Genomic DNA, 20,396 nt, shown 5'->3' with positions numbered 1-20,396 from the left:
CTGTAGGAATGTTTCTGAATGCATAAGGTTTTGCATAGCACATTTTGATACGTTCTCACCTTAAGCATCTTCAGCTTTAAGACCTGTTTAGGAAGCTGAAGACACGAGCTCTATTGTCAGCACACCCATGGGCGTTATGTCATATATAGTCTAATCACAAACACAATTGAGATTCTCTGTTTCCTAGGATTGTCACCAATATCATTGCTACTTACCTACACACAACAATGTCTAGCATGTCTACAAATAAAGAATAGCTGGAATAGAAGCTGGATACAGATGGAATGTTGCCTTTTTTATTTTTTCTTTTTTTTTTTTTTTTTCTTTTAGTGGAAGCATATTTCATGGACAAGAAAGGCAACCTCAAACAAAAAGTGCAAGTAAATCACTTTCAGTTAAAAACTGGGTTTCGGATGCCACTCAAGACTGAGTTGTTGGGCCAATTTCTGTGCAGTAGAGTTAGGGAACACACAAAAAAGAAAACACTTGTGATTCCGAGGATGACCACGCCTGAAATCAGTGCACTGGTGACTGAATTCAGCTGGAAAGGAGGTCCATGTTGAGCTGCAAGAACAAAAATGCACAGGTAATTTCCGGTTAGAAATTCTCAGCAGTGCCAAATGCTGCTGTCTTTATATCAAATAGAGAATAATTACAGCAAAAGACTAAAATTATACTTCAGAATGAGTACCTGTCTACTTGGATAAAATTTATCTAAGTATACTTAGAAAACTGGTAGTTCTTTCACTACCAATTATACTGGGGAATAAAGACAATAAGGATACTTCCAACACACAATCCCTCACACTGGGTGACCAACCTTGACCTTTTATATTTAGGAAAAGATTGCCACTGCCCAAGAGCTGTCGAGGCAGAGGTGTAAGGATAACTGTTTCCATGCCAGGAGGGAAAGGCAGCTGTTGTTATGGGGTCCAATCCAAGAAGATAAGGCAACAGATAGCTAGTACAGTTCTGAGGACAGCATCAGTTGCTTCTGCCACTGGGTCTTCTTACAAGCAAGTAAGAAGCAGGATGGCTTAACAGACCATCCTTTCTTTACTAATCATTAGCAACTCCCCATTACCAGCAAAATAACATACAAGCTGAAAAATGTCCTCCAAGTGTCCATAGGAGAAGCACTACAAAAAAATTAAAGCCCAGATCTCCCTGCAGCCTATTTCCTTCCTCACTCTACTACTGACCACTAGTTCTAGCCAAAGTTCTTCATGGGCTCTTCATGTGGTTAAATGCCAGAACAAGAACTAAGGCAGGACTCTCCTGAGTTTGAGCTCTGAACCGAACTGCACCTTAACAACTATTTTGCTGCACAGCTCCCATATGGCATAAGCAGATTTTACTGCTTAAGTCTGATTTTGCTTCTGGCAGTTGCAATGCTTCTTCACCCTCATATGTCATAGCAACAGATTTTCACTTCAACTCCACCACAGGAATTAGAGGCTGCTTTGTTGGTGAGGTTGGATACACAAATGAAACTGAGCAATCCAAATTCACCAAATATTTTCGTTATGGCAGGGTGCCAGTATTTACTTATTTAAAAGACAAAAGCCAAAAAGAAGAAAAAACAAACAAAACATTCAAGCTCAGCGCCTCAAACTGAAACAAAAGGGTTCATTCTCCTCAGTTCTGTTTCAATCATAAAACATCTCTTTTGTGTTTCTTGGAATTTTGATTAACTTACCAAGCTGAGAGTTGTTGGTTGGTGTCTCATCTGCATTAAAACGAACAAACAAACAAACGAGATGCATTATATTTTACAGACACCTGGCACCTGCCCCCCTCCTCTCTTTGCATACAAAGGCTAGCAGACGGCTTTATTTTCAAAACACATCAACTATATTTGCAACATTGACTGGCTGTTTTTAGTATCTCTGGTAAAATCAGTATGACAACATTAATTATATGAAGTCTCTTCATTTTTTTAGGCAAATGCAACAACACAAAGTTATTTAGTATTCTGAGGGGGAAAAAAGAAAGCATGCAAACAAGAAAAAGTTTTTCCAAGGAAAACTAAAGCAACGACCTTAAGTGATGACAAAAACACCATTTCTCAACGTACCCTATGCTCTTGGCTCCTACATACTGTACTCAGGGAAACATTTATATTCCATCTACTTTTTTTTTTTTTTTTCACACTTACCATTGCCCATCTCAAAACTACACTTTTTGTCACTGTTTTTGCTTTTTCATGCAACTTGTAACCACAGCTTATGTATACGTCTATTTTGAGCAGCTGTCTTCTATGGTTAAGTGAGCCAACCATCAAAAGCTTACAATCTCACCTTCACAGATAGGTGCTTACTTTGACTCTGAATACAGAGACCAAAACATTTTCTGTTGTGTATTTCTCTTGCAGTGACTTATTTTAGTTTAACAATCATGAATGAAGTTTCTCTGAAAAGAAGGTAATTTTAGAAATAAGAGTTCAGAAATACACAGGAGAAGGACCATTATTCATCTGCTGCAGCACTATTCAGTTCCTACTAAGGTAATTACATAAGTAGTGCTGTTACCAGAACAACTGATGATTAGAGTAATGGGAAGGCTTGGCTAACTATGTGAGGTGCTTCTGGTGAGACACTGAAGTGCACAGGACCAGCCCAGGCATAGATGCAGCACCAACTCAAATGTGGAAACCAGGGGGTTGCACATCTGCAGCCACATGACAAGCATATGTATTATGCTCAGCCAGGTGCAGCAGGTTTTATGGGCTCTCTACTAAAACTAGAGCAGATCTGTTCTTGAAAATAGTATTAAGCACCTTTGTATAGCATTGTGTCAAAGACAGCACTGCCACCCATAGGATTCCTCATCCACAAAGCAGTCAATTCTGTTCAGCTTGAAGTTTTCCCATGCCCGCCCCCCTTTTTTTCTTTGACCACACTATTCACGAACCTCACATCACCAGTGCACTTATCACTTATTTGCACAACAGGAAAAGACAGTGGTAGAAAACAGCAATTACCTCTTTTTGCTCCAGAAGGAAGAGTGAAGTTTAAGCCAGATTAACTTGACCAATAGCACTCGGGAAATTGGTGGCACATTCCAGAACTAAATCACTGCTTTTCAAAGTACATCCCACCAAAACATGCCTCTGTCAGTGGGAGCGGAATGGCCCAAAAGTATGCTGTATGAAGAAATCTGTCTAATCTAATAACACCTTAGTCACATATCTCAACTAAAAGACACCTAAAAAAATACTACTTCCCTTATCATAGAATCATTTTTGAATTGGAAGAGACCCTTAAATGTCACCTAGTCGTCTTCCCCTGCAACGAGCAGGGACACCTACAGCTAGATCAGGTTGCTCAGAGCCCCATCCAGCCTGACCTTCAATGTCTATAAGAACGGGGCACCCACCACATCTCTGGGCAACCTGTGTCAGTGCCTCGTCTCCCTTGTTGTAAAGAATTTCCTCATACTAGTCTAAGTCTCCCCTCTTTTAGTTTGAAACCATTTCCCCTTGTCCTGTCACAGCAGACCATGCTAAAGTCTGTCTCTTTCTTCTTTACACCCCCCCTGTAGATACTGAAAGGCTGCTATCAGGTCTCTCTGGAGCCTTTTCTTCTCCAGGCTGAACAGCCCCAGCTCTCTTAGTCTTACTAGTGTTCTCATTAAAAAAAAAAAAAAAATAACAATAATAATCAAGAACGGTCAACAAATTATATATATTAGTTTATCATAGCTTTGGGATCATCAAATACCCATGGTAAGATCTTGATTTGCTTGAAGTAATGCTTTATTTAAAGCTAATACATTAATATCTTTTATTATTACTATTATTATTATTAAAAAATGCATCCACAGCATTTGAATCAAACTTTACTCCTTAAAAGGGACTGTTCACATGCCAAGCTTTATATAGTTCTCATTCCTTGCCTAAGGCAGTGTTTCACTAGCATGTGTTTAAGCAAATCTGTCATTTATTTTCAATATGCATTCATTCATGCAACTCTGAAGTTAGTTTTTTTTCACTTTTTATTGACTTATCAGATGACAGTAAGGGTACTCAATTGGGACCATTTATAATACAGAAGAAAATACTGTTTTTCCTTGATGAAATGTTGCTTATAACTGAGGATATCTGATTTTAAAAAATAGTCTCTTTGTAGATGGCTCCAAATTATGGAGGGTCAGTCGCCCTCCTTGTACGTGTGGGCACAACTACTTTGCATGTAAAGAAGGATTTTATGCTCAAGTGTTTCAATTATCTTTCCTAGACAAGACTCAGTCCTGTACTCAGATTCCTAAATCTAAGGCTGCTGAAATCTGCAAACCAAATTTCTTCAACAGTTTTAAAACGTTTTATTTTTATTATGTTGTCTACAGCAGTCACAGAAGTACTTTTCAGAGACTGCAGGTTGGTTTAAAACAAACCCAACAAACATCAACCAAAAAAACCTCCACATTTTGACAATAAAAATGGACCTCCTTAGAGTTCCACTCAGGATCTGAAAGCTGAAGGCTAATAGCATGTATTAACATAAATAGTAACCCATAGGTGAAGGTGGAAGAAATGGCGAATAGAAAATGACAGTGAGTATTTATTAGCTGTCCAAATTAACTTGTGATGCTGAACACAGTACCTTAAATTCCATTAACTTCCAAAAAAAAAAAAAAAAAAAGTCACTGACTTTGGGTTTTTATTTTCATGGGGTAAAGAGAAAGTGCGAGTACTAAGCAGAAATACTAGCTCATCCTTTCTACTAGATTCCAGTAGTTGAAGAAAAATCACCCAAACTCATGGAGAATCCATCCATCCTTTTTCTAAGTCATTACAAATTTCTGTTAAACTGTTAAAACATATCCCCAGGCGTTTGAAATTTCTGCCATGCATAGAAAAAGTTTGCTTGTTCCTACCACTCCTCGTAATGATGGGGCCAGCAGTGATCACAGCATTGCCAGAGGTGCTCTGAGGCCTCCAAGTTGTTCTGCTACCAGCATCTCTTCTTTCTCTGTGACTGCAAATCTGAGTGGTTAATGAAAACAATCACTGTTTCAGACTGGAATGGAATTATTGCCCTTCTGTGCTTCCTGTTTTAATGGAAGTTCTTTTACAAGCAATACTACAACTTTTATTTCTTATAGTATGCATTAAATTACTTTGCAATAAAAACAACTGCAATATTCTGTAGAAGAGTATCTTGTAAATGCCTAGCTTCCCGTTGTAGTTTGCCTTACTTCATTTACAGAACTACATTGCTGTTGTGTACAAGATTCATCTTACAGTTTATTAAATTTTCAGTAGTTAATTTCCCAGTGCTTTGTTTACAGTCAGTTTTCACAATAAATGTGTTTTGCCTGACTACAGATAGACAACATGCTACAGTTCCTGTTCTAGCAGAGTTCTTAAGTTAAACGTCATATTTTTCCATGGACTCCTAAATAGCAATGACACATTAAAACCATTCCCAGCATTCTACCATCTGGAATCCACTTTTAATTAGCATCTCTCTTATCTATCTTAATCTTGGTTACTCAAGAAAGCTTCAAACAAGATTATATCTTGGATTTCAACTGCATGTGAAAGAATTTCAAAACCCATAGAACATGCACCTCCACAGAAACAAAGAATTGCATTTAAATTATTTAAGTAATAAAATAATGCACAAAACGTCAGAATTGAGGGCATTTTAAAATTTTGAATGGAAAGTCATTCAGCAGGAAATGATACTGCATTTTGAAGATATCAGCGCAGAATATTTTGTGTTCAATATACAAACTGTGTTTCAGTTTCCAAAATACATTTGTTGTTTGCAATGCCCCCAAAAGGAAATAATCTTTGAATTGAATTGAATGTTTGAACGTCCACACCACAGCACTTTTGTAACTATGAGGGAGATTATAATAAATAAGAGGGGAGGCATTATTTTTTCCCCACTATAAGGAATACTTTCAAATATCCCTCATCAGAGTAAGTTTGCTTACCATTACAGTAAGTTTTACATTAATTATATTAAAAATATTTATATTAATCTGCAATGATTACGGATACTTTGTTTCTATGCTATATTAAGACTACTAGATCTCAAGATGTCTCAGTCATTACTTTTAATAAGCAGCTAAGGATCAAAAGAAAAAAGATGACTGATTGCATGTCCAACAACCGCACATCTGTTATGGATGAGCACATTCATTACCATATTCACCATAAGTTGTTTTACATTCCTTCAGATGCACGAAGCTCATCTTATTTTGACTATACAAGTCACCTTTATTCTGTGCATTCCAAGCATCTGTTACTCTTGGATGCAGACTAACTCCAGTGTGACTATCTTACATTCAGAGAATTTGCATCAATTTCCATCAATTGAAACTTACTGGCACAAGAAAGGGACAGTCATCTGCTCTGCACAGCTTTGTCACGCAGTGGAGGAAGACCGTAGACATCTTCTGGTTCTTGTGCTTCACAAAGCGGAATACCTCAAATGAAAATCGCCCCATTTGGCTCTTGCCATTTTCAATGATAGTTGTCTGAGGGTCCTTGTCACAGCTAGTTTTTGTAGAGAAGATTAAAGCTAGGATGATTAGATAGATGGCTGGCTTTTTAAAGCTATTAGGTGAGAATAAGACAGTTAGGCAGTCAACTTAGTGCTTTGGGTCAACGGTAAAGAACATACTGCCATGATGTCCAACGTGTGCAGCCACAGTCACAAAACAGGCTGCAAAGTCCTGCACTCACTGCTACAGAAACACTGTGCTTCGTTTTGTTTTGCAACATCGCAGTTGCAAACTAAGGTACCATTTAATTCCAGTGATATAAAAAAAACCTAAAGGCAAAAGCAATAAGTTACCAGTTATGCTAACTGGTATAGACAGGTAATTCCACATGAAGACAATATTCTAGCAGCCCTCATTGGTGAAATTTAATCTGAGATACTGCCAAGATACTATTCACATTTTTCAAAATTCCAATTCAAGTAAATATTATTGAGAGTAGCAGGAACATCTATTTAACTTTAATCATTTCCTTTACTCTTTTCCTAAATACCAATCTACAATATTTTATAATATAGTCATTCACTGCAAGAGTATCTTTGGTAAAACAAAGGCCAGTTTGCACATTTCTGTTGTCTCTGGTAGACACATTTTAGATGTACAGTTCTCCACCATAATTCTTATTACTCTGAAATTGATCCTATGCTTACGTTCAGAAAAAGCTGAGTCTTGACATGTTATCTGTAAGTCCAGCCCTTAGCCTCTCTACTAATATTTCTTAGAGTTTTCAAGCAGCCTAGAAACCACTATCTGAGAAATTTATAACTGTGTTTTTTAAAAGAAAGACCTACAATTACTGAGTTGCACAGGATTTACCTGAAAAAAAGATCATATCGAAGATCATCACTCGGATTACCAGATGGTGTAGTGTAACAGTAGTCCATCAAAACATTCCACCTGTACAGAGGCAAAGTGATAGATGATGATGGAAATGGCAGTATAAGAGCAGGAATAGACAGTGAGGGAAAACTTTCATTATGAGGACAACAGCAAGATACGCATTCAATATCGAGGATTTTATATCCTTCAGTTGAAGGCAATGATTGTCAAACACTAACCACCACTTTAATGCACAAAAGGTTACAAAGACAGACAGTTGCTTCTAAATCGGAATAACTTAAAAACCCAGGAGCTGAATAGGCATCAGAACAAGAAATAACATCCTCTATGGTACCTGCCATCAAGGTTGGTTGCTCTCACAGCTGCATATATTTTGGTTTTCAAAGGTAAACCTGTACTTGGAATGAGGAGCTGCTGGCTGTAGGTCGAGTCCTGAAAAATAAACATTGACTCAATATACCAGAAATCCCACTGTGACAAATCATCGGCATTCACAAAATAAACTCTCATCTAATTTTTCCAACTTGTGTTAGAGCACATAAGACAGTAATAGACTTTCTGTCTCTTTGTGTCCCATTTCTGGGAGGAAGTACAAAACAGTGCCAGCACTGCACTGTAGGCATTTGCAGTTTGTCTAGGCAGTTTGTCAGTAAAGACCAACAGTTCATATGTCTTATTCCATGCAGCTATTGGGGAATATCTATTTATTTATCATTATATGAAGTGGCTGGGTCAGTGACTGAAGAAAAGGTACTATTTATGAACAAGGTTACTGCAAATGAACACCTCAGTATGTCTTCCAATGCTCACATGCAGTCAAGTGGCTGCTGTGGTTTTCTAAAGGAAGAGTATAATTATATTGTCAGAGAGCAACCTTTCTCAGGGAAGGTTCTCAGGTTTTAAGTAGCAAAAGTCTTCTTTTAAACTGTAATGTTTCAAGAATTCCATTTGAAGAAACAAAACAGCTAAAAATTGGCCATACATGACAATGACTATATATAGACATAGCTGCTTTGCTAGTTTCTTGTTCACATTAACTTCTCTTTAGCAATGACCCACAGATGCCATGAAACAAATTTAGAATGACAGATGTTAATTTAGCATATCAAAATGCACTTACTGTTAATGTCACCTATGTCAAATAAGGTTGCTAATCCATAAAGAACAGAAACTCAGCATGTTAATACCTCTTGTGAGAGGTCAAAGCACTCAAGTAGAATTTTGGAAGTGCTACAATAGAACCAGTGTGGCAGGCAAGAGCAGCAGCCGACAGTAACAAGAAGAATTAAGTATATAAATCAAGTGATTTTTCTAAGGAAATAGTGTCAAAAATCACAGCTTGCTCAATATCCACCCTCTTCATTACTGGAGGCCTTGGGAGCCATGCATGCACACATGATCCTTTAGGATGTTAAACAGTTACCTTGCCACATATAAAGTCAATTATACAAATTTCTAATATCAAATGCCACCAAATTTTCCAAAATAATGAAAAACATTCTACAGTAAGTCCCTCATTCTGTAAGTTTTGGAGATTCACTGGGCTATCTGGTCTAGTATTAGATATGGATGTTGGTGGCCCTGCCTGTGGCAGGGGGCTGGAGCTTGATGATCTTTGATGTCCCTTCCAACCCAAGCCATTCTATGATTCTATGATTCACAATCAACTTGTAAACCTCCTGGGGTAGAGAAGATAAAACCCATTTTTCTGAGAATTAACTGAGAAATAAATGCACTTTCAGTACAAGCATTAATAGCATTTATAATTCAGAATTAGGTCCTGAAAGGCAGCAACAAACAAGTGGTGGCCAGTTCCTTTTCTTACAGAGAAGTTTGCCAACAGTCCCTCTTCCTCATCTTTTTGGTCAGGATTATTTAAAAATCAGAGAAGTATAATCTTCATTTTAACAGATTAAGAACTGATATTCAGAGCTCTGCCAAACAAACATGATTTTTTTAAAGAATGCCTTTGGAAAATGTCCTGTTACAATATTTATAGCTCATTATGTTCAAAGTTTAAAGCATTGACTTTTAAATCAGTTGCATGAATTATAACTCAATGTCATGATGACATGAATAATAATGCAAAAAATCGGAATCATAATTTACAAAAATGTTGCCTGATAGATTGAGAAGTTGATATTTAAATCAGGTATTTAAAATGTATGAATAAAAATTTTAATCAACGGGAAAAAATCATTTCAGGGATTAATGTTGTTATTAAGTAGTGGTCCACACGTTTTTCACATTTTACTGTCACCATCCATATTTACACAGGAAAAACTTACACAATAATGCACATCCAAGTTAAATTACCTAAAAGGGTATATGACAGAGAGGTTAGCTAAAACCTATTAGAATTATTGACCCTTAAAATCATGTAAGTTCACAAAATGAGGTAACAAGTACAGTGGGCTTCAGTTTTGTAACAAATCCCACATCCCTCATGACAATTAAAGATGATCAAAACACTCTTATGAGCCTTGAACATAAAAATACTCCAGCAAAAGAGCTGCCGTTTATTGCTAAGGGAACAGGTCTATAATATTTTTATAGAATACTACAGACTATCCTCTGTATGAGTGCAATGTATCTATGCATATATACACACAGATATATAGAAATATGCCCATAAATATAATGAATGAAAACACGACTATGCACTCTGAAGTATGGCTATAACTACTACAACTGATTATTTGCATGGCATTAGAACCTTAAAGCCAGAGCTGTAAATTGATGAATTGCATAAATACAGGCTGTGGTTCCTCAAAGACCAGCTACCCAAACACAAGGCAAGAGATACATGCAAACAAAAAAGTTCCAGAGAACCTAGATTAAAGCTGTCCAAACTGAAGGCCTGGTGCTTCATCAGAGGAATGGGAGGAGAATAACACCTAACAAAGAGGACTTTACAATTTGCTCTACAAATCCAGTTTGTACCTACAGAATGCAGAGATGGATTTCATCTAGATCGTGTTACTGTGTTTTATACTCACATTGTAAAGCAACAAATTCAAAGTGCTGATAAATGTACCATTGTTCTCCCTTACAGAAATAGCAGCCGATGACCTACAACAGAACCAGAAGAATCGTGAAGATCAAAAATGCATTTTATTTTTGTCTTTACACACTTCAGTGTTTTTTATTGTTAAAAAACTCAATGAGCTGTATCACAAGAAGTTAATTTATCTGTTTGGGTTATAAACCGCAGAAATACAAGCTTATAGTAGAAACACTGGCAGAACCTTAACTGTATGGAAAATAATGGATACTGTCAAAAACATGAATCAGAAAAATAATTAGCAGAGAGGCAAAGTGACAAGAAGGAACCTGCTTTTCATGATGTACAGGATCTACTAATGGAAATATTTTCTTCCAAACAATTTCAAAAAGAATTTCCATGTTTACTGCTGTCATTTTGTCATCAGAATACAATAACTTTAAGGCAAGCTTTACAAGAAAGCCCACAGTAGCTTCTCATAAATACTATGGTATCTCATACAGTGATGGTAATTAATTTCCCTTTTTACCTTTGCATCACCTCTTCTTTCAGTGTATTTTTTTTTCATTCTCTTTACTACTATAAAAAGCTAAGTATCACCATGTTGACAGTACTGCTATGGCATGCAAATATTTAGGTATGCACAGATACAAATATATATGGACTTATACAAATATGGGAATGAAACACATAGGAATGAAAAGGACACTTACGAAGCAAGCTGGGTATTGTTAACCAGGTACTCCAGAGGATAGCTACAGCTAAATTTGTACAGAAGCCCAGGTAAATAGCTGATAATAGTTGGTGGGTCTGGTGTATCTATATAGCCCGAAACATTACCTATCTGTACCACTGAGATATTCCCATAAGCATTGACACCTCGAGCTGAGGACACCTATTGAGGGAGATAGAAAACAAGTATTACCAGGAAGTTGAACATGGGACAAGAGTTATACCTGATGCTTCACGCATCATTTACCCAGAAATACCTTCAGGAAGATCTGTTGAAAATGAGTTTGCTTTATCAACACCGTGTTGCTTATGTTCTGTCTCTAACCTCCCCAGGATCAAGCATATACAGTTCATAGGGGATATCACTGTTCTTGAAACACGGATTTGAGTAACATTTGAGTAAAACTGATGAATCCTGGTAAGCACTTTCTCTGGGAATTCCCAATGAATTTGAATGTTTTGGACAATGGTGAAGGAACTTCCCTATTACAGTGCCAATGGCATGTGACTAATTGCTCAGTCAACGGCAGGAAAATGCTCAGTATCAGATTTCCTAGTCTGTCCCTTGCTTAAGAAACACAACCTGGAGCACCAGGTAGCATAACCTGCCACTGCTATTTGGCTTTCTCCCCATCCCATCCTCCCAAAAATCATAAAAGGTTGGTATTCCCTTTGTTTATATGGAAAGCAAGTTTGAAGCCTTCACTGTGGAAAAAAAGCCAAAAAGTTGCATGGGATTTTACTATTCTATCGTGGGGACCCTAAAACTTGTAGCTCCTTCATCCTCTTTGTGGCTCAGCATGCCTAGACAGGTTGAGAAGAATTTTTGGTTATGTTTTTATCTTGTGCAGCTTTGTGGGAGCCCCGTTGGAATCTCCAATCTGCAGTTGTTTGGATTGATAAGAAAGCATGTTCTTAAAGTTATAATCAAAGAGCATGTTCTCAGAGTTGACAGTGTGACTGACTCCACACGAAGAGCAAAAAGTTCCTTCCTGTCAACTTCTAACACAGGAGATGGAAGGTACTCAGAGACTGGGAAAAGTGAATCTTGAGCTTGGTGAACTTGGTTTTGTTGAAAATTTTAAAGAAAACTCAGCCTGAAGCAAATAGGTCAGAGAGCATTTTGAACAATTCAGCACAGTTTGACAAAATTATTAGCAACTGAAAACAGCAGCGCTGTTATGAAAACTGACAGCTAACTTTGATTGTATGAATTCCAGGTAAAACATAAGCCTTAAAAATAATACATTTTTACACATTTTTGTTATTTACTCATAGGCAGTTTGATACAAACAGTGAAGACCTGTACAGGGCAACATACACAAGTTGTGCAAGCTCACTCTTCCTTGGTTGAGAAGGTCTAAGACTTTCTTTCTTTTTTTTTTTTTTTTTTTCAGTCATTCACTGGTAGATAACTCTTTTTCAAGGGAGTGAAATTTATATCGGTAGGAAACAGGGTTTGAAGTCAGCTCCTGGATCAGATTCTGGTTTGAAAAACTAGCTAAATATTACATTTAATTATTAGTTACATAAGGATATGCATTATTTATGCACAAAACAGTAACAAAATGCAGACTCTGAAGTCACAGTCAGACAAAACATCATAGCACAGATTGACACTGCACCAAGTAAAAGACCCGAGCTGAACATACAAATCTGATCTTCAGGCCCACACGTTGATTTTTTTATATATATATTTTATATGTAAAATATATATATTTATATATATATATACACACACATATATATAAAATATATAAATATGTATATATGTATACTTTATATATATATGTATGCATATAAAATTTGAGCACATAGTTAATTGCCATTCTTCATTTTGTGGGTGTTTGGTGAATTTTTGTTTGCTAGCGTAATATTCCCAGTGTGATTGAAAACTTTAGTTCGTTGCCAGATAGTTCCACAGAGAGGAGATCCTAAAAAGAAGTGAATGCCATGAGAGCACTACTTGTAGAGATGCCTGCTGTGAGCTTCCTCCCTCACGGGGCCGAGTCCTCTAGCCGGGTTATTTCCGCTGCAAGATTCAGCCTGAAGGCCCTGCCTTATCACAATATATACAGGATCAATCAACAAGCCCTTTCACACGAGATCTCAGAAGCACCCAGACTATAACTCTCATGCTCTTAAAAATATTTTTCTTTTATTCCACAAGCAGGTATTCGAAAAGTTTCAGGAAAACAAAATATGTTCATAAAGTTTTTAAGAATGCCTCGTGAAAACATCTTTTCCAGTGAAAAAAAAATTACTACTATGTGAAATGTACCATCTAATCAGAGGGCAAATGTGTCCCATCACGTTTTCTGGTTAGAAATCAAGTACATTTTCAGCTTTCTCTGGTTTTCTTTGATGTATGCATTATATTGCTCACTGGGAAAGACAATGCAAACATTATCCATAAAAGATGTAATGCTGTCAGGCCATTCACTTGACCCCATGCATAAACAGCCATGCTACAATTTCACTTTGATTTCATCTTACCACTAAAGTGTTTCCACAGGATTCCAAAGTACTCAGATTGATGATGAAAATGACCACTGCTGGAAAGGTGTTGTTATTGATGAACCCCCTGCAGTGAGCATCCCCATGCTTCCCATTCAGTGCCAGATCTGTTTCAGAATAACCAGAGAATAGAACTGTGCAAAAATTTATCTTCATAGTAATCGCCTGTACTCCACAGAAAACATTGATATCACGTTCAGCTGCAAGGGAAAAAAATGGTAAAAAGATATTGTAAAAAAAAAAAAAAGAAAAAAATATTGTATTTGAACTAAACAGCATATAATTATTGCACCAATTAGTCTGGTGTTATAAATTCCTATCAAATCAAGCTTTAGACCTCCATCACAGCAAAATAATGGAATATAAAGAACAGAAGAGCATTGTTCTGAAAAACGAGTATATCTGAGTCTACAGCCACACTAAAGAAAGAAAAAGATTAATGCAGTAAGTGTAGTCTACCATGCAACAAAACCACTATTCCAATCTTCACCAGCAAGTCATCTAGTAGCGCATTCAGAAGTTGAAGCACTGCAAAGGATTGGAAAAGTGGTTAAATATCTGGAGTTTGATTGAGCAGCCCTCTTCTGAAACAGTAAATTCCCAGCACTTGTGAGAAAACTTGGGAGGGAAGCTTTGCCCCTCAGTCCACTCCAGATGGCAGCTGGCATGGGAGTGGAGTACATTTGAGGCCGTCTGGAGTCTACTTTGTATTAGACCATAGTCTCAGGCTGTGCAGCAGACAATGAATAAAACCACAGAGTGTCTTGCAATCTTTCATTCTGTACATTATTACAATACAAAAGAAGGTAGATTGCCTAGAACATGGCAACTGTTATAACTAATCAGTTTTTGAACTGCAGAAAAATGCTGATGAGCTGATGGTTAGACTTGATGGTATTAGTTAGTCTTTCCAATGTTAGTGATTCTATGAAAGTCCTTCTTAGATGAATGTACATTTATTTAATTTGAATATACTGAGGATTTTTAGGTGTTTGAATAGCAAAGCATTGGGTGAGATTACAGGGACAAGGAATGGTTTCTTTGGGTGGAGAAACCCAAAGCTCTTACATAACTTTTCTACAAGCTCTTTTGCCTTTAGACAATATAGGACATTTTGTTTGGGTTTCTTTTTTTCCTTAAGTGCTCTGCAAAAGGTGTACTGCATCATGTTAAACACAGTCATTACTCGTTTATAGAACTACACATTTATTACACCTGCTTAAGCATTAAGGGCTATTAAAAATTGCAGAACAACTTCAGTCAATACTATGCCATTAAGCCTGCTGAAATGAATTGTTTCACTGAGCTGACAAAACAGAGAGGAAATGAAATCTCCATTATAATGAACTAGCTCTTCCCCCATGGTACAGGAGCACAAACAGTTTAATTTAGACAGCTTTAATGGTGGCTTTAAAGTCAAAACAATCAAGTGCAGAAAATAACAGGCTAAACTCTGACCTGAACTAATGTGGTGATAAATGCTACTCACTGGGTGCAAATTTGGGCAGAAAGGTACTGGAGGCAAAACATAAGTAGAAGTGATGTGGTGTGATATTCTCCTGGTTTGTACATGTGCGTATTTTCACTAACATAATGTACAAAGATCAAGAAGCATGTTATGGTATTCACTGCTAGAGGACTGTTGTAATTCAGTTAATGGGTATACTGAGGTGGAGGGGACAATACAAAAACATAAATAGCGAAGGATATGCTTCTACATTTATTCAGAGTAATTCACTGATTGTAATAAATTGCAGGATATAATATAAAATAGCTCACTTAATTTTATAACTCACTTCAAGCCTCTTTAAAAGCAGGGTGTTATTTTTCCTGTTACGGTACCTTTATAACTTGCAAAATTCTCATTTGACACTAATGGAAATGGGACCATACGGTACAATAGCCACTTTTGCACTATAAAGGAAGATAAGCTGCTTTCCTAAACTGAACCTTTTTGCTAACTGCTTTTCAAGGACACATTGTTATTAAATCTGTCCATTCTGTAATACAAAAAAGCACAGTGTTTGTTTAGAAGCAATTCTGAAACTAAATACAAACAGATCTAATGCTCCTTTAGATGCTAAAAGTCTAGCAATTTTTTTGTGAATTTAGAAAGTTAAATATTACTCCTATATCTGTATGTTTAGACAAAAATAGTTGCATTCCTGTGGTAAAAACTTCCAGTTTTCTGACGAAGACAGTTGTGATGGCTTGGAAGTAAGGTCACCCAGCTGAGACTTGATGGGGCCTTCAATACAATGGCCTCTATTGCTGTTGCTTACAGGCAAAGCATTTGGCCTCTGACTCAAACTACACCAGATTGCCATAGGCAAGAGTACTTACAAGAATGTCATGTGCAAAACAGCATAATCCATTAGATACAGTAATAACTACAGTAACTGAGACCATCTTGAGTCAAGGATGGACTAATGGCAGCATGGCCAAATGTAGACAGCTCCACTGCCCACTTCTGCCTGGTGTCCATCTGTACCACCAAGACTTGCAATGGAGCTGACCGTAAAAATGTGTGGAAGACAAGAACTTGCCAGAAAACTGCTGGCAGAAGTCATTCTACCAGAAGCATGCAAGGATATTTATAGCCCGAAACCAGCTTTTCTGCAGAAGCCTTTTCTTTGATTAAGTCACAGCTTCAGTGGTGAATTAAAATGCGCAAGAGTGTGCGAAATAGCAGCAGTACATTCTGGAGATGAACTAGTTTTACAAAGTTTCAGTAAGTTCTTTCAGCAAGAGCACTGAATCTAAACTGCACATTTCCATCTGAAGATAGCTGCACTAACATGGCTGTACACTCCAAAAGCCTTCTAAAAGCTATGCTCCACTACAATGCACAACTTAAACTTTTTTCTTCAGGCGGATTTCTGACGGACAGCAGGATTTGACCTTGTTCCATACTCAAGAAAACATCTGCCTTTAAGTACAAAAGACACGGAATTTTTGATCGACCAACTGTGTTTTTGTCTACAGCCCTGCTGATTATTGCATGCTTACACTGTAAAACAAACCTGCAAACTGCAGGAAAAAAACAAAGTCCTGTCTGATTATTTATCACCCTGTTTATGCAGCGCCATCCCTATGCAAAAGTCATCTAAGCAGCAAACGATAAAAGCACAAATAAATGAAAAATGGATGAGCTCACAGGGTCTTTAGGAAGGCTTAATTTCTCATCTTTGCTGAAGACAAGCTTCCTAAACTTCTGTTCCTCTCAGCATTAAATAAAAGAGCAAACAACTTCAAAAAAAAAAAAAAAAAAATCAATGGCTTCTGAGGTATCTGCACACCACAGACCTTGGCTGGAAAGTCCACTGTCACCTCGTATTTGGAATTTCAGCTGACAAAAACAAATGCTTCTTACAAGGAACAAATAAGGAATGGGGAAAATAATCCTACCCACAACCTAGCTCTGCAGGGCAGTATCTCAGCCTCAAAAGACACTTGTTTGACATGTTCTTCGCTCTGACCCCTCATTCTTCCGTTATACCTGAATACTGAAGGCAGGGAAAAGAGAGCCTCTCACTCCCCCCACAGGTTCTGGCCCATCTTCTGGGGTACTTGAACCAATCAAGCAGAGTTCTGGGGGGTTTACTGAGCTCCACCAGCCTCAGTGCATCACTTAACAGTCCCTCTTGAACAAAATACCTGTCGTATTTTGGGACAAAAGCATTTTGGTTTTTCATCTCTAGCTCAAATACATGGCTACCATAAGTAAAATTATTTTTCTTTCTTAGCTCTCAAAATCAGCACTAAAACCATTGATTAAATTTCAGCCTTTGAGTTTTTACTGCTTGAGATCACAAACAGGAACAAGCAGGACTCAGTTCTCACCTGCTATGGGCAGTGTGGCATTATTAGAATTTACTTAAAAAAATAATAATATTTGCTTGTAACCTAAGCAAATGCAATGCACCTAGCAGTATGGTAGTAAAATTTGCTTGTAACCTAAGCAAATGCGCCCGAGTCTCTGGGATTCAGCAGGCATGGAATCTGATATAGCCATTATTACGAGACAGAACTGTGTAAGTAGTTCCTAAATACTCTCAGTAAGAGTTGGATTCATTTTGTGGTTATCACACAGCAAATGTAAAACCATGGCATGGGGTTAGTGTGAAAGGTGACCAGAAAAGCTTTCACAAAGCACAGAAAGAAGAATCTAAGCTTCCCTCTAGTGGCTGCAATCCTCTTAAGAAGTCTGAAATGAAAAAAAAACCCACACAAAAAAAACATGGAAAATAATGAAAGGTAGATCTGAAATAGGTGGGCACAATTAACCCACACTTTTTAGTCAAGCCTGTAAAACTCTAAGAATAGAAATACAGAAGTAGTTTGTGAAAAACTCAGCTTAATGGTGATTTTTGCCAGCGATGAACAAAACATATTTTATCCTTTTTTGCATGTCCTGTATTGCTCTACTTTTCATATTTGCATCAATCAAGGGAAAAAAGATTCAAAAACATTGGTGGTCTTTTATATCAGCAATGCACCTAGCAGTATGGTAGTAATAGGAAACAGTGAAAACAGATGATTCAATAAAACTGATCTTTCCTGAAGAAGAGTCAGAACCATTATCATTTAGAAGAAAAGAAAAAGAAAAAAAGAAAAAAAACAACAACAAAAGGTATTACAGCATAATTCTGAGACTTCATCACTACTACAGGAACACAAGATGTAAATCAGTCAGAATCAGCCCTTCATTACTATTATTCTGACCAAGAACCAACAAAGGCAGGAAAAATAAACCATGTAACAGATTAACAACATTCTTTAACTGAGTAAATTCTGATATATATATGTTTCTCAGTGCATTAACAGTTTTGGACATCTGATGTCCCCAGAAAAACTTAATCCCTATTTTCTCGAGGCATGAATATAGATCATCTGTAGATGCATCGCACAGCTTTAACTGCCTCCAGGCAAGAGCTTAATGGTGAAGTGAGGCACTGAATTTTGCCATCAACTTCATTTTTGCTGAAAAAATACGTATCTATTTCTGTATTTCATTAAAAGGACATAATTACCTCACTTGGACAAAACTTGAAAGAAAACCCAGTTAGGAGTTTCAGACTCTTAAACCTGTAAAGAGCATTTCAAACAACATGACTTCTGGTGAATTTCTTGAACAGGACAGAGCTCTGGCAAAAGCAGGTCAAACCCCACTGATGTGAAGGTAGTTGTATTCATTAATACTAGGCTGGATTTGACCCAGCGTGCAATTAAGAAGAGTGTAAAGTGTAACATTACAGGAGTTTCATCGTCACTCAGGTAGTTAATATTCACTTAATGTGAAGCCCTACCCCGAGGTCCCAGGCAGATTTAAAGCTCTGTATTTAAAAATAAGCGCTGCTTTGAACCAAGACAGTAAAGAAGCCATTTAGAAAAAAAGTCTATTAAACACTTACCAGGAAACCTGCTATGGAGGTTAGCATCACAGTTGTAGCCGTTGAACTGAGCAGTCACCGAAAGCACTTTAATCGTCAGCAGGAGCAGTAACCATACCTGTTCCATTGCAAAACCTAGCAAAACATTAGGTGGTTATTACACACATCTGCTCGTTGCGTTGAAGATGCTTATTGCAGACATTTTACCACTCGGGAGGTGATGGCCTCCAGCAAAGGAATCGTGGATAAAGCTCACAACCATATGAGAAAGAGGCCACGGGCAGCTGGGCCCATTTCTGTTTCCAAGCTTTTAATCACAATGTGCAGCAAAGAAGTGCTCATGGATGGTATAAAAGAAAGAAAAGGGGAAAAAGTCCCCTAAAATTTATTGATAGATTAGGAGAGTGCTTATGCAATTGAACATTGGCAGTTTGGTTTTCTTGTTTTTTTTGTTTTTTTTTTTTTTTTTTTTTTTAATATATTTCAGTGTAAAAATCCATTGAGAAAGATGAATTAAGCAGAACAATGTTTTATTTCAGCCACGTCCTTGAAAACTGTACAGATAAATGTCTTTTTGAGCAATTCTCAGGCTCAAGGTCCTGGAATAAAATCAGTCCATATCTAATTGCCAAAAATTTGTTCTTTGAAGCATGCATGCAATTGAATTGAGCTCAGGTAAGGAGTTGGCATAGAAATTACATCTACTTGAATCATACCTGGCAACCAGTCTAGAAGGTCAGAACACATAAATTTTTCATGTCTTGAATAATTATTCTTTCTAGGAGGAATTCTCCAAAGTGTCATACTTACAATACTTAGCACAATCAATAAATATCTGATTCGCATATTCATTAGGAATATCTCAGAACACCAGGGATTTTGTCCATGAATTGCTTTACTTTTTCTTTTATTTATTTTATGAACAGAAAAATCTCTGCTAATCTGAAGCAATACTAGTTTTCCCACAAAGGAATTGGGCAATTCTGAGAGATTTAGGTGGTTTGCTACCTCTAACATGACAGCAAGAGATGCTGATCATCACATTTTTCTGAGAAGAGAAGGAACATTCACAAACACAGCACACTTCCATGCAGCCTTGGAAGAAGCTAGCAACAGCACATGGGGAGAATGTTTGGGACAAACTCCCACTTTTTTATTTGAATCATTCATGACTATGTAGGAGTGTGGGGTTTAAAGTCTTGTGTTGAGAAACAGAGACCCTCACAGAGCATTCTCAGATGCTCCCTGGCAGCAAACAAGCCAACTAGAATAAAGCACGAGCCATGCACTACATGAAGAAGCCAAAGGAATGTCCCAGTGCCACCAGAGGAGTCCAGTCATTCACTCCTACTCAACTGAGCCTGGAAGTACCTGGGATTAAAACAGAATTGGCA

At 37.3% G+C, this 20,396-nt stretch overlaps 1 protein-coding gene across 1 annotated transcript in view; it reads right to left on the bottom strand.

The window, feature by feature from the left end:
• Positions 1–391: 391 nt before the first annotated feature.
• The window catches only part of ZPLD1 (zona pellucida like domain containing 1), a 28,676-nt gene continuing 8,671 nt past the window's right edge, over positions 392–20,396 (bottom strand). The window contains exons 2-12 of the mRNA XM_042810635.1: positions 19,024–19,137; positions 13,589–13,809; positions 11,074–11,255; positions 10,356–10,428; positions 7,691–7,788; positions 7,333–7,413; positions 6,340–6,511; positions 4,879–4,987; positions 1,696–1,729; positions 1,002–1,006; positions 392–564 (exon numbers count right to left, since the gene is read on the bottom strand). Coding sequence (XP_042666569.1) covers positions 392–564; positions 1,002–1,006; positions 1,696–1,729; positions 4,879–4,987; positions 6,340–6,511; positions 7,333–7,413; positions 7,691–7,788; positions 10,356–10,428; positions 11,074–11,255; positions 13,589–13,809; positions 19,024–19,129 — 1,254 coding nt within the window. The 5' untranslated portion in view covers positions 19,130–19,137. The remainder of the gene's footprint in view (positions 565–1,001; positions 1,007–1,695; positions 1,730–4,878; positions 4,988–6,339; positions 6,512–7,332; positions 7,414–7,690; positions 7,789–10,355; positions 10,429–11,073; positions 11,256–13,588; positions 13,810–19,023; positions 19,138–20,396) is intronic.

This window comes from Centrocercus urophasianus, unplaced genomic scaffold (genome assembly GCF_019232065.1).
Source record: "Centrocercus urophasianus isolate 14NV4802_14NV808 unplaced genomic scaffold, USGS_Curo_1.0 seq_12, whole genome shotgun sequence".
Classification (NCBI taxonomy): Eukaryota; Metazoa; Chordata; class Aves; order Galliformes; family Phasianidae; genus Centrocercus; species Centrocercus urophasianus.
This window is presented reverse-complemented; position numbering and strand designations above follow the sequence as displayed.